Below are 15,581 nucleotides of genomic sequence, written 5' to 3' on the forward strand. Positions count from 1 at the left end.
TTATACCTGTTGACAATATCGGTGGAGCTAAGTGTTAAGAAAGATATAAGCGAAATGAATATCGTGAGTTCCGCACTATGTACAAACAGCACAATTAAAACAGGAAACGTGTTGTACGCTCCTTGCATCCCACCAGCTTGTGTGGATTCACAGAAGACGTGAGTTTCTAAGTCTGTGGAAAATATTGAACGGTCACTGATCGGATGACCACTAGTGGTAGAGTACTTAGCTGTAGGGCATCTCTGGGCATAAGCGATTGTCACAGGTCACAGGATTGAACCGCCGCCCCAACACCATTAAAGCCTGTTTAGCTCAAAACATTTAACAACGGATTCACCTCTCCATTTGTCAGAAAAGGCAGTTAGGACACAGTATCTTCTTCGAAAGATTCCATCGACACCCAATTTGGGGTGCTAGCTGTACTAGTACTCGTCCGAACTAGCTCACACGCTGCACTGCATGGCTCTATACTGTCTTCAAGACTGACGTCATGCGCTATGTTTTGCTGCATAATCACAAAACTATGGCACCCAACTCGTTTTGCTGAAAAGAAAAACCAATCTTGCTTGCCCTGTTGTGTTCTTCCAGACAACAGATCGTGCTTCTGCAGTGTTGCTTTTCCCCCCATCCCTCCCTATCCAACGTATTCAGACCATCATGATAATAATGGTAGGAACTGATCGAGTCCACGTTCTCAACTGGTGTTATCTACATGTAGCCATTTCCTGCGGCTCTGCCTTGAGCTATATTACATCCATTAGCATTGCAGCTCTACGGTGAGCTAACAGCAGCTCTACTTTGAGCTAACAGCAGCTCTACTTTGAGCTAACAGCAGCTCAAATTTTAGCTAACAGCATCTCTACTTTGAGCTTACAGCGGCTCTACGTTTGGCTATTAGCTTCTCTACTTTGAGCAAACACTCTCACAACTGGTGTTATCTGGCCATTTTCTGCGGCTCTGACTTGAGCTATATTACATCCATTAGCATTGCAGCTCTACGATGAGGTAACAGCAGCTCTACTTTGAAAGACGTCATAGTATCCGGCTACAATGGAACAATAAACCGACATTCACAGCGACAATCATACACACAAACGGACAAGCGCACACACACATGCAAACACAACGAAAGTAGAGGAAGAAATGAACACATCTAAGAATTATCGGCTCGCATGTCAGGTCAAAACATCACCGCAACACACCTACTAAACTACCATACATTCCATCAATTATCGCGATAATATTATAATAAAAAATTAAAATAATAAAAAGTACAGTTTACGAAACCGATTGAATGCACTACGAAGATTTCAGAGCTTAGCATAGGTCGCAATTCTACACACGTCCAACTCCATTCTGTACATTCTCCTAACCCATTGACTGAATATGACCAGAAGGAAATTACTAGCACACCACCGAGCGTGTTTGGTAATGCAAGAAAAAAGAAGACGACAACAGGAAAGTACGAGGAAAAAATTGCACATTCCCAGCAATAATGTATTACTTTGAACGATACATGAAAAGCGCAAACAGAATCATAGTACATGTGTTTGAAGAAATTTCAGGATATGACGGTGCACACAGAGCAATAACTATAACTGAACAGTTACCAAAAATGCCTATAAGAAAACGAGTTAGAGAGTTTGAAGCATAAACAAGGAATAATGTTTGAAACGCTCTTTGATAGGTTAAAAAGCATTTCCCATAATCTTGAAAACGATACTTCTGTTTTCGGTGTTTTGTATTTCCATGGTCTTCCATGTTGTTTTTCGCATTGAAAGGCTAGTCACGATCACTTGTACTTGATCAGGTTCTCTCCAGGATGGATCCTCTCATGACGTGTTAGGCTGGATTTCTTAGTGAAAGACTTTCCACATTCCTTACGCGAAAATGGTTACTCTCAAGTATGGATTCGTTGATGATATTTGAGAGTTGACATTTCCCGAAATGCCATGCCACATACTTTTCACTTGTATAGTTTCTCTCCAGTATGGATGCGTTGATGCGCTTTGAGATGTGATTTCGTCGTGAATGACTTGTCACACCAGTTACACTTGAATGGTCTCTCTCCAGTATGGATGCGTCGATGCCGGGTGAGATCTGATTTCGTCGTGAATGACTTCTCGCATGATTTACACTTGTGTGGTCTTTCTCCAGTATGGATGCGTCGATGCACGGTGAGCTTTGATTTCGTCGTGAATGACTTCTCGCATGATTTACAATTGTGTGGTCTCTCTCCAGTATGGGTGCGTCGATGCACGGTGAGCTTTGATTTCGTCGTGAATGACTTCTCGCACGATTTACACTTGTATGGTCTCTCTCCAGTATGGCTACGTTCATGAACTTTAAGATCGATATTACGGCGAAACATTTCATCACAGTAACCACACCTGAACGGCTTCTCCCCGGTATGGATACGTTCATGAACATGTAGGCCGTGTTTGTCACCGAATGGTTTTGCGCAGTACTTGCACGGAAACGCTTTGCTTCCTGAGTGAAGTCGTGCATGTCGGGTAAGATTATGTTGCGTGCTGCACATTTTGTCACACTCTTTGCACTTGAGCGATTTCTCTTCTGGATGTCTAGATTGATGAGAACTTAGGCAAGACGGAGTAGAAACAGATTTATCGCAATGCTTACATCTATATTGCTTTTCTCCAGGATGTGAATGTTCGCGATCAAGTCTATCGGGCTGGCGATCAAGTGACTTTTCGGTTTCTTCGCAGAGTGTATCTTCTGGTTCCGGAAAGTCAGATTGAAGTTGACAAACTATCTCAGAACACAGCTCAGAGTTGTGATGAGTGTTGATCTTTTCAAGATCGTAATGATCGGAATCCGCGGGTAAGCTAGCCACTGGAGAAGACACTGGAAAATGGCCGAAGTTGTGTACAAGCCTTACGTGAACGTTCATACCAGCAGATTTGCTGTAGTTTTTGCCATATTCATTGTGAAACGCTACTTCCTCGTAGCCTGTGGACTTATCTGAAACGGGTTCGCGATAGCAGTTAACGGTTGGGGTACTGTTACCTTGCGAAATTTGATCCTTGTCCATTGCCGATGTCAAGGAATCCAAACATGCGTTTTCGACAGCTGTATTTGAAGCATCACTGGTCTTTGTATCCTTGTTCCTCTGGATTTCTGGTCGAGGGTCCTTGATTTTATCTGTCACTGTGTCCTTGGGTACATGATCTTGAAGAACACCGGCGCAAGATGTTCGTGATTTCCAAGGGTTGAATGCGGTATTCCGAAGAGAAAACTGGAAAGAGGAGAATTCTGATGTGGGTTCTTGATTACCACTATTGGGGTATACACGTACGTGGTGAGATGATGCAGTTGGCGGTGGAGGACACGCGGTTGACCTTCTGCTTGACCATATCACTAATGGCTGCAGGGGTGAGAGTGCATCAGAGTCGTCACTCTCCTCCGAAGTCCAGTCACAGTCGTCCATGATTTACCTACTTCGAACAATTCTCACAACCGTAATTCTTCTTCCTAGCACGGCAAGGTTTTCTAATAAAAAACAAACAAATAAAATGCTTGGAAGTAACAAGAAGTCAGTTCAAATAGGAAGACAATACTCCCTAGTTGTATTCAATAGTTTTGTAATTAGTAAACAGCTAGTGTTTGACTTTAGTAATTGGAAGAACAATGCGCAGAATCTGCACATCAACACAGTTCACATCTATTTCTGGCACTGAAATTATACTTTCCACAACATTATAATCTTGTGAAATCACGCGCATACACTCAATCACATACAAATGATATTAGAAAAGCTGACAGGATCGCTTTTCTAAAATACAAAAACCCAACCCACGCCCATCTTTCTTATGAAGTCTTCACACCCAATTTTGATTTGGAATCACACAATTTGAAGCATATAATAATGTCATGCCGATGAGGAAAGGGATAGGATGAGGCGATGGTGTGAGTCTAGGCCGACTAGGGACAAGTATGTGGGGAGATGAGGCATGAAGATATGAGGTGTGAGGACACGAGGCATGAAGAGATGAGGTATGAACAGATGAGGTATGAAGAGATGAGGTGTGAAGAGATGAGGTGTGAAGGGATGAGGTATGAAGAGATGAGGTATGAAGAGATGAGGTATGAAGAGATGAGGTGTAAAACTCTCCATGCTGTACGGAGTATATTTCAACGGCCTGCTACCATTGCAACACTCCTAGGACAGTTTGTGGGGGTTACAACCGACTCTACATCATAATCAGCATCTACTTAAGCTTTGTGCAGAGCACCAGCTGCAGAACATTGTCCACGCACCAACTAGAGCGCCGTCAAACACGTGTCTTGACCTGGCTCTGTTGAACACTACCTTTCCATTGCCCAATCCAACGATCATTCCCATGTCAGATCTTACTGATCACCACCTAGTCCGCCTTGATATTGTAATACCGGAATGGAAGCCCCCAGAAACCCAGAGAACTAAGGTTGTGAGAAAACCAGGAATAGCTACTATCAACTACTCTCAGTTTAATGCTGACCTGAATAATATGCTCGAGGACTCATCCTCATTTTCAACATTGGACAGTCAAACTTGCCATCTTCTAACGTCTATTGCTGCTGTTACTGATACGCATGCTCCATCTAAACAAGTTAGACTACCCCTCTGTCCCAAACCTAAGCCTCAACCGTGGGCAACACCAGAGTTACGGAAACTGCTGCAGCGCAGAACTACTCTGCATCGTAGAGTCCTTTCGCAGCCTGGGAATATGGTTCTTAAGCAACAGTATCGTTCTGTCAGACGTGAGGGGACGCTTCTGAGTAGGAGACTGAAATCCCGTTTCCTGATGCACCAGTTCTCGGCACTCCGACGAAATCCTAGAGGTCAGTGGGCTCTTCTTAACAGTCTGTCTGGCAGGCGGAAAGTAAGAAATCAGCCAATTGCATCTCTCAGTAGTCTGACAGAGACATTTGCTAACATAGTGCACGATCCAAGCCGGCCTGCTGACATATGTTTACGCCCAGCCACCCAACAGCCAACTACTGCTGCTCGACTGTCCCATTTTCGACCCGTAACTGTGGCGCACATCACCACACTGCTCAAAGCAACAAACACAAGTAAGTCACCTGGCTCTGACAACGTCTTACCAGCCGTACTGAAGCATGGTCGTGATTCCATAGCAGTTTCTCTCACTGATATTATTAATAAATCTCTGAGCACAGGGTGCGTACCAGATATTTTCAAGAATGCCACAGTCAGCCCAGTTTTCAAATCAGGCGATGCAGAAAGCTCTACTAATTACAGACCAGTCTCATTATTGCCCATATGCAGCAAGATATTAGAACGAGTTGTCTTGGAGCAGCTGATTGCATTCTTTAAGTTACACAACATCATGTACGTGCCTGACAATCAATTTGCCTACCGTACCAACAGCTCGTGTGAGGACTGCCTAGCGCTAGTGGTCGACGAATGGCTCCAAGCCCTTGATAACAACGAGTACTGCGGCATAGTGTTTGCAGATATGAGCAAAGCTTTTGACCGAGTTAAGCATCAAGAGCTCATTGACGAGTTGAAGATGCTTGGCATAGCTGACACTGCACTTGCTTGGTTTGCAAGCTACCTGACCAGACGCGTCCAGCGAGTAAGAGTAGGACAACAGCTAAGTGGGGCCCGCCCTTGCACAAGAGGCGTCCCACAAGGCTCCGTGCTCGGCCCATTGCTATTTTGCATTTACACCCGTGACGCACCACAGTGCTTCCAACATGCATTAAATCAACTTTATGCCGATGATATCACACTCTATATCAGGCACAAGTCCATCCAGATCATCACAACCCAGCTGAGTGCTGACCTTGCCGCTCTGGACCGCTACCTAGATCAGAAGGGATTGGTGTTAAACCCGTCCAAGACTCAGTTTGTCCTGCTCAGGCGACCGAGCACGGAGCTGCCACCTGGCACCGCAGTCAACTGCCGGGGCACTTCCATAGTCCCATCTGCTTACGCTCGGTACTTAGGAATACTGGTTGACGAACATCTGTCTTTCTCAACCCAAGTGGATGCAGTATGTGCAAATGTCAATAGGAAGGTTGGAGCATTTGTCCACGCAAAGCAGAATATCAGCATTTTTGGCAAACGACTTTTCTATTTATCGATCATTCAGTCCACATTTGAGTTTGGCAGCACTGCATATATTCATTGCTTATCACAAGCCCTATATGACAAGCTTCTTACTGCCAGCCGCGTAGCATTAAAGAGAATATTTTCGTTGGATAGAATGACTCCCACCACTCTTCTATACAGTCATACTAACTTGTACGCCCTTGAGAAACGCCTCAACTTCAAAACCTATGTATTTGTTTACCGCTGCCTGAATGGACTTGCTAGTCCTCTACTGCGAGACCGCTTTACCTTGCGCGCCCATGGTGCTCGCACTGCAGCCACCACCCGTGGCCAAGTCTCTGCTGCTCTTGTTCTGCCCCCCGCTAACACCCGATATGGCTTTAGTGCAATTTCTTATTTGGGCGCTGCCAGGTGGAATACACTTCCACCGGCTTGCCGCATGTCTAGTTCACCAGCTGAATTTCGCTCATCCATCAAATTATACCTAGGGTTCCCTGTAAAAAGGCGCTGACGCCTGTTGGGAATTCCCTAGTAAAAGAAGAATAAATAATAATAATAATAATAATAATCTTACCTCTGCCATCATGGTCTGTTCCGAGTAGCGTTCCAGGCACATTCGCGATCGATGGCCGCGTATCGTGATGCAGGAAGCGTCATCCTACGTCACAGAGCACGCGATCTCGCAGTGCATCTTGCAAAAAAATTCTGCGCTCAGGCCTTCAGTCACTTTTGCATCAACAATCGCACAAAAAATTATTGGTGGCGCAAGGAGAAGCTTGTCGTTTGGAGTGGCAAGTGATCACCGCTGCTTTTCCTTGTCAGAGTCAACACTACACTTTGTTCTGCGGCCTTGGGAGTAGTGTTGGAGTAGAAATTGCTGAGGAGACGTCGCGGAGTGGCGAGCTTTCCTGCGCAGGCCGTATTTCAGCATGGTCGAGTGGAAAAATTCAAAAAAGTTTATTTCAAGAAAACCCCAAAAGGAAGGTGGGGGACATGTCCTCAGCGCTAGAAGAGGTGTTCTACTATCTGCCGGTGTATAGTTCTGGCCAACTGAGGACGTAGCTGGCTGTTTTGCCAGCGCTTGTAAATTGGCTATTTTCAAGACGATCATTTGTGGCGTCAGGGGGTGATGGACCCCGTCTTCTGGGATGCTGGCGTTTCTAGACCCATATATAATGTGATATTTCGGCCATTTTTGAGGGGTATGCAAATTTCAAGGTTTTTTATTATTATTATTATTATATATTTGAGGATTTCCCAAAGACGCAGTCTAAATTGAAGGGAGTTCCATTATAATGGGAGGCTGTAGGGTTGAGATAGCAGACAGTGGAGGGCTAATAATTCGTAATGAACAGCCTAGCAAGAGAAATACAATTATGCTGAATGTTCCAGAATGGTCCTTTAATCAATGATACCTATAGCCTCGGGATATGCCTTGAAATACGAAATGTACCGAAACAGAAACACAAAAATTAATAAGAATAAGCGCAACGCACAAAGAAGGAGGACAGAGGCATGTCAGTGAGGAGTGTTTGCTTCATAAACCTTTTCAAGGGCTTTGCACAATCAATCCACACCCCAAAGGGAACCCACCTGCCAATTTTGAGCGAAATCAGAGAGATCCACTTGCACACATACTTTGGTATTCTCAGACATGCTCTCTTATATATTATCCTGCAAAGTATTATGTACATGTAGGTGCGTGACTACTACGTCATGTACTACAATTGGTACATGACCTAATAATAGCCGTCTGGTATTGTACAATAACCTTTTTTTGTTTTTTGTTTTTTTTTAATGGCTTTCTCTTCTTCCTCGAATGGTTTACAATCTGTATCACAATTATTTGTGGGTCCCGTACCTGTCCCCTACCTGTCCCGTGCCTATCCCGTACCGTACCGTACATTCAAAGACGGTTGGCCACAATGCATATTCAAATAGGCTTTCAAATACAAGACCATAACGTGAAGCAACTTGGAAGAATTAGTATGTATGCGAAGAGTATCGGGGGATGCATGCAGGGCGATAGTGCGGGTTTGAATCCCAGGTTATGTCTCAAACAAAAAGTAGAAACTTATAAGAATTTATAACATCCCTATGCTTTTTTTGTCTAGGTCATCAAGGCAAAAAAGCATAGCGTAGGGCCCTGAGTTTCCAAGCTCTTTATAAGAAGATAAAAAGGACCAAAAAGCTACAAGTGACGCTATAATTATTCTCTAGCAGCACCAGTTACTTTACAATCAGCTCATGCATAACCATTGCACGACACTGACCAACGGTACTGCCAGTCTACACCTAACTGGCAACCTGCTCTAGCACATCTTGGATGCGCACTCCAATAGCCTTCCAGTTTGGAAGGATCTAAGCTATAGAAATAACGTAAGGAGGGGGAAGGTGAGGAGCTGACTGTAAAGTAACTGGTGTGGTTAGTGGATAATTATAGCGTAACCTGCAGCTCTTTGGTCCTTTTTTCTTCTCATAAATTAATCATTGTCTGCCCACCCGAATCTAAATGAATAATAACAAAAGAAAAAGGTGTTAGAAATAACATCATGAAACAAGTGCAATAAAACCACTAGAGGATACGCAAAATGGTAACACGATTACGCAACTAAAGGTGAAAAGGCACTGAACGAAGTGTCAACCTACGAATACAACCTCAGTGCAACAACGTGTTCTTTCTGCTTACACAAAACAAACTTATGAATACGTATACAAACTGTCTCAAGGACTTTCAACTGTTGGACATAACCCGCACGACACAGTACAGAAAAATGAGAGTCATCATACACACCAAGACAGTCAGGACGAGATAACAAGTGTGGATACACAGTTGACTTCTTACGTTCAAAGCTGCATAGCCAGTGGCTGGAAATGGTGAAGTCTAGTCTAGACACTAATATCAAAAAAGTATTCTTTCTAGACCAAACAGTGGTATATTTGATAACATTTAATAACGCTAGAAATATTTACGATACTTCTCCAGACGCTCAGGTATAATAAGGTGATCATGTGTGTATAAAACTTGTATTGGTAATAACTTTGGCATACATTAATATTTTTCAATCAAATTTTCTGTGGTGATACATTGGGTTAGTTGTCATTGATTTCCAATATCAAATTTAAATTATGAGCTGAATGACGTCATCAGTGCTACTTTTTATGTTCAGATTTCAACCCAAAACGCGGAGAAAACGAAAAATAGTAAGGCCACAAATCCTGGTGAACTGGATAGCCTTTGGGCCCTAGATAAAGGATATTGGTGGATATTGTACATAGATAACAACATTTCGCTGGAAACCAGTATCGACTTGTTTCACCATACGCACTGTACACATTTAGTATACGAAGCTGTCGTACCTCGGGGTCTGTTCAGACTCACCACTGCGATGAACGGGTGTTTAGTATCGATATCCAGCACATTCCCGCTTGCTGGGATGTACAGCTAGCCAATGCAACAGCTCTCATTCGCCAAAGACATTCCCCACGCTCCGCGTTTATGTATGAAGCTGTCATTGCCGTTTCAAAATAGCCGACATTGTCTCTTACACATAAATGACTGCGCTGTACATGTAGTGCATCACACCAGCAATCTGCTGTAGATCTACAGACAGTGCATGCAGCGAGCCGAGCATGCGCACTTGAGTAGGGTACTTGAGTCCCACGCGCGATCGCTGGTCACAACTGTGAACTGAGTCTGTACACGCGACTCGACTGTGCTCGTGTCGTTGTGACTTGCAAGTGCACTCTGTACTGCACTGATGTACTAGTACTGTATGACTAGTCGACTGGACAGGAACAATGCAAGTGCAGTTTTCAGTGCGTGGACTCGGCTACTAAAACATTTTGTGGAAGCAAACAAGCCTTCTTTATGATCTTGGTCACTTTTCTCAATCGACTCTGCGCTTCCAGCTAGATGTGTCCGTGGGGTATTGCCCAACTAGAACTGTAGTCCTCACATGCCCCAGGTCGCGAGGAGCTAATCACTTTTGTCAGCAGAACACCTGCTCGGGACTCGACACATTTATTCCGTCCGATGTCATCCCCGCTGCGAGTGGGGAGCTTCATGCCCACGATAAAAGAGAACGTCATGACATTTTTCTCAATCGACTCTGCGCTTCCAGCTAGATGTGTCCGTGGGGTATTGCCCAACTAGAAGTTAGTACTGTAGTCCTCACATGCCCCAGGTCGCGAGAAGCTAATCACTTTTGTCAGCAGAACTCCTGCTCGGGACTCGACACATTTATGCCGTCCGATGTCATCCCCGCTGCGAGTGGGGAGCTTCATGCCCACGATAAAAGAGAACGTCATGATATATTTTGAATCCTTCATCAGAGAAAGCTATTCGAGCTCAAAACGACACAAGACAATGGCCATGATAAAGATACTCATACAGATCGCGATGTGACTGGCCTCCAAAAGTGCTGCAAAAGACTTGAAGTATTTTTCAAAACAAGATTGTGAAAAAAAGGTGAGCGCTCGAGTGCGGCGAACACGGCCAAACGCCATGTTTTCCTTGGTGACATGACGTCAGCCACATTATCACCATGGCGAGTTGCAGCGCTGATCTTGAAGTACAGCGGCACCAGAAAAGTGTCCTTATTCTACCTGAGCGTTTCATTTTTCTGAACAACATCGTCAGTGGATAAAAAAACGAAACGAAACGTCTGGAGAAGTATCGTAAATATTTCTATCGTTATTAAATGTTATCAAATATACCACTCTTTGGTCTAGAAAGAATACTTTTTTGATATTACAATGAGAGTGAACAATCAACGGCCAGACACTAATGCTGTTCTATGACGTAAGGGGCGTAAAGCCGCCAACTACACTTTCACAACTCTACATCTCATAGTATCACATCTCTTCATACCTCATCTCTTCACACCTCATATCTTCAAACCTAATCTCTTCATACCTCATCTCTTCATACCTCATCTCTTCACACCTCATCTCTTCATACCTCATCTCTTCACACCTCATCTCTTCACACCTCATCTATTCATACCTCATATCTTCATACCTCATCTCTTCATACCTCATCTCTTCATACCTCATCTCTTCAAACCTCATCTCTTCACACCTCATCTCATAATACCTTATCTCCCCACATACTTGTCCCTAATCGGCCCTACCGGTACTCGCACCATCGCCTCATCCTATCCCTTTCCTCTTCAGCATGACACACATGTTTCAAATTGTGTGATTCCAAGTCAGAATTGGAGGTGAAGACTACATAAAAGAGATGGGTGTGGGGTGGATTTTTGTATTTTAGAAAAACTGTCAGCTTTCCTATTATCCTTTGTATGTGATTGAGTGTATGCGCGTGATTTCACAAGATTATAATATTGTGTAAAGTATAATTTCAGTGCCAGAAATAGATGTGAACTGTGTTGATGTGCAAACTTTGCACATTGTTCTTCCAATTACTAAAGAGAAACACCAGCTGTTTACTATTTACAAAACTATTGACTACAACTAGGGAGTGTTGTCTTCCTATTTGAACTGACTTTTTGCTACTTGTACTTCTTTTTTATTTGTTGTTTTAATCTGGATACCTTGCAGTGCTAGGAATTACAGTTGTGAGAATTGTTCGAAGTAGGTGAATCATGGCCGACTGTGACTGGACTTCGGAGGAGAGCAACGACTCTGATGCACTCTCACCTCTGCCGCCATTAGTGATATGGACAAGCAGAAGGTCAACCGCGTGTTCTCCACCGCCAACTGCACCATCTTATAGTACTCGTTATCCAGCCCATCACCACGCATATTCCAATAGTGGTAATGAAGTAGCCATATCAGAAGTCTCCTCTTCCCGTCAATTTCTTCAAAGCACCTCATTCAACCCGTGGAAAGCACGAGCATCTTGCTCCGGGGTTCTTCAAGATCATGGTCTCACGGAAATTGTGGAAGATAACTTCAGGGACACTCGATCAGAAATACAGAGAAACAAGGATATAAAGACCAGTGATGCTTCAACCACAACTATGGGAAACTCATGTTTGGATTCCTTGACATCGGCAATGGACAAGGATCAAATTTTGCAAGGTAAAAGTCCACCAAGTGTTAACTGCTATCCCGAACCCATTTCAGATCAGTACACCGACTTCGAGGAAGTAGCGTTTCACACTGAATATGGCGAGAACCACAGCAAATCTGCCGACATGAATGTTCACGTAGAGCTTGTACACAACTTCGGACATTTTCCAGTGTCTTCTTCAGTGGCTAGCCTACCCGCAGATTCCGATCATCACGACCGTGAAAAAATCAACACTCATGACACCTCTGAGCTTGTTTCAGAGTCAGTTTGTCAACATCAATCTGACTTTCCCGAACCAGAAGATACACCCTGCGAAGAAACCGAAAGGTCACTGGATCGCCAGCCCGATAGGCTTGATCGCGAACATTCACATCCTGGAGAAAAGCCATATAAATGTATGCATTTCGATCAATCTTTTTCTACTCCTTCTTGCCTAATTCCTCATGAATGTACACATCCAGAAGAGAAATCGTTCAAGTGTAAAGTGTGTGACAAAATGTTCACCACGGAACATCATCTTACCGGTCATGCACGACTTCACTCAGTAGGCAAAGCGTTTCCGTGCAAGTACTGCGCAAAGCCATTCGGTGACAAACACGGCCTACATGTTCATGAACGTATCCATACCGGGGAGAAGCCGTTCAGGTGTCGTTCCTGTGATCGAATGTTTCGCCGTAATACCCATCTTAGAGTTCATGAACGTACCCATACTGGAGAGAGACCATATAAGTGTAAATCGTGCGAGAAGTCACTCAAGACGAAATCACATCTCAGTCGGCATCAACGCATCCATACTGGAGAGAGACCATACAAGTGTAACTTGTGTGATAAGTCATTCAAGACAAAACCAAATCTCACAGCGCATCAACGCATCCATACTGGTGAGAAACCGTACAACTGTGACGTATGTGGCAAAGCATTCCGCGCAATGTCAACTCTCGCAAATCATCAACGAATCCATACTGGAAAGAAACCATTTTCGTGTAAGGAATGTGGAAAGTCTTTCACTCGGAAATCCGGCCTAACAGGTCATGAAAGAATCCATCGATGAGAGATAGTGATCAAGTGTAAGCGATCGTGAAAGGTCCTTCGATGCGAAAACCAGATGGAAGACCATGCAAATACAAACAACCTAAACAGAGGGCGACTTGTTCCCAAGATCATGGGAGATTTTATTGATAGGTCCGTTCTGAATCCCAAGTGGCGTAAATGTCTTTTACAGCCCAATGTGATATCCATCAGAAGTTCACTGCTTACGGTATTCTATGATAACGTCAACATTATGTAGAACTACAAGCATTATCATTTTTGAATCTATTTGAGTTGATATCCGCTGTTTCTTTCCTTGTTTTCCATTGCATTTCTCACACAGAAGAAACGTGTTTCCATATTTTCCATGCATTAGTTAAAAACGCAATTGCGCTCAACGTTCCTGTATGGTTCATTTTTGATAAATCAGTCCTGTTTTATATCGGATATCCTGCTTCTGGAGCACCAATGCCTAACATGGATCTTTTCGCTTATAGTGGCGATGTGCTGTTTTTAAGTTCGCACATGATGCTAAAATGTTACGCATATATGTACACTTGGTCTCATGTGTAATATTGAGTAGTAGCTTTCTACTCCTTGTCACAACTCGTCGACATCTTCTAATACTATCTAACTGTCCATTTGTTGGATGAAAATGTGTGAACAGGAAATTTGACTGTCAATATCAGAACTCAAACCTGAGAAACCAGATTATGACCTGCAAATTCCGTACTTTTCTCACATGTTCTTGAGCATGAATGTTGTATCAAGAAATGGACTAACGCCACGCTATAGGGTAGTGTTCATCAAAGTAGCCGCCGTTCACCTTTTTCTTCTGACTTCGGAACTCTCGCTTCCTGTGATTTCGCACAGACTGGTGGTTCGCAGCCCTCACTGTTACCCACACGCTTCCCAAGATATATATATAGCGGTGAGGCCCAACAAATATAGTCTTCATCCTTTTGAGAACACTGTGCAAAGGGGGAGGAGCTCTGAAGACAATAATTATTGAGTGTCACCACCAGGGCCCTTTCTTTTGTCCTGTGATGCTCTGTTTGATGTCTTGTTACGTAAATATATCTAACTCCACTGCTTCAGACCAGTGTTAGGTTGACAAGCTGACTACTATAGTCCCAATTAGGATGCACCGCCAGTGTGCTCAATCTGCTAAATACAACGGAGACAGAGAGTACTTGTTATGCCTACCACAGCGGGACAAAGCCAGGTCGTCGCAACTCAGGGTTTCTCGCACGAGGATGAGTTTCATGATCATTACAGTTCAATCATAGTGTTACCAAAAATGGGCATTACAATATCCTTGTAGCATGGAACTAGACTTTTTCCATTGCTTTACTCGGAATAAATGTGAGCTCGTGCGACACAAAAAAGACGGGCTATGATATGTTTCAACGAGGAACTGATCTTCCCTTCTGTATGATTGGGTGTATCTCATTCACTGCGAAGACACTGTTATTCACTATACTAGGAGTCATGGGGCGGCGTCTGTGCTTAATCCAAATATATCTCGTGTCTTTTACTGCAATGTTAGGTAGGAAAACATGGATGCAGTGAATGGGATTTTCGGTCTTTAACCACTTGCTCGTGAGCTGATCTACTCACCTCCTAACCGCTTTAGGAGCTGCAACTGTGCCTTGATCCTTGAAGGATGGAGGCGCTCCTGCGGACGCGGAAAGCCCGGCTTCCAGTCTGACGCGACCCGTGACAGAGAATCTCGTCTACAGTCCTCAAATTCGATTCGGTGAGGCACATTCCTGATTGGCATTTCCAAGACCATTGCTCACAGATCTAGGGCTGCACAACACGAAGATCCTACTTCAGTGACTGGATCGTCTACATCAAGTCATAGTGCCTACATCTCCACACTTTTTGGTGCGCTGCATTGTCGCTGAACCGGAGACAGTACATGAACGCATTCATACAGGAGATAAACCTTTTCATTGTGGCAGGAATGTGGAAAGTCTTTCGCCATCCAGTCTAACAGTCATAGAATCTATCCCTGAGAGAATATGATCAAGTGTTAGCGTTCTTGAGAAGTTTTTATATGCGAAAACACGCCTTTGAAGCCCTTGCGAATACTACCAGCCGAAAAGTTGTTTTTCTATATGTTTATCCTAGGTCTCCATGCAAATTTCACTACTTACATGCTGACGTCAACACATTTAACATCAATACCATTATCATTATCATTGTATTCCAGTTGATATCTACGGTTCTATTCTATGTTATCCGTTGCACTTCTTATAGAGAAGAACTGTATTTCCAAACTAATCATGCAAAACCTTTTAACCTTTTAATCTTTTAATTGCGCTGTGTGGTTCATTTGTTGGCAAAATAACATTCTTTTCTTCAAAATGTCGCCCATCTTCAACGAGAATGCCGGATACAGATATTTTCGCTATAACATACGCTGTG

At 43.6% G+C, this 15,581-nt stretch overlaps 2 protein-coding genes across 2 annotated transcripts; one reads left to right on the forward strand and one right to left on the reverse strand.

Moving 5' to 3' along the window:
• Nucleotides 1–1,966: 1,966 nt before the first annotated feature.
• LOC135826791 (zinc finger protein 391-like) lies at nucleotides 1,967–3,448 on the reverse strand. Its single transcript, XM_065339397.1, has one exon. The coding sequence runs from the start codon at nucleotides 3,446–3,448 to the stop codon at nucleotides 1,967–1,969; it is 1,482 nt and encodes a 493-aa protein (XP_065195469.1).
• Nucleotides 3,449–11,688: 8,240 nt separating this feature from the next.
• On the forward strand, nucleotides 11,689–13,170 carry LOC135826792 (zinc finger protein 616-like). Its single transcript, XM_065339398.1, has one exon. The coding sequence runs from the start codon at nucleotides 11,689–11,691 to the stop codon at nucleotides 13,168–13,170; it is 1,482 nt and encodes a 493-aa protein (XP_065195470.1).
• The last annotated feature ends 2,411 nt before the right edge of the window (nucleotides 13,171–15,581 follow it).

This window comes from Sycon ciliatum, chromosome 10 (genome assembly GCF_964019385.1).
Source record: "Sycon ciliatum chromosome 10, ocSycCili1.1, whole genome shotgun sequence".
NCBI classification, from domain to species: domain Eukaryota; kingdom Metazoa; phylum Porifera; class Calcarea; order Leucosolenida; family Sycettidae; genus Sycon; species Sycon ciliatum.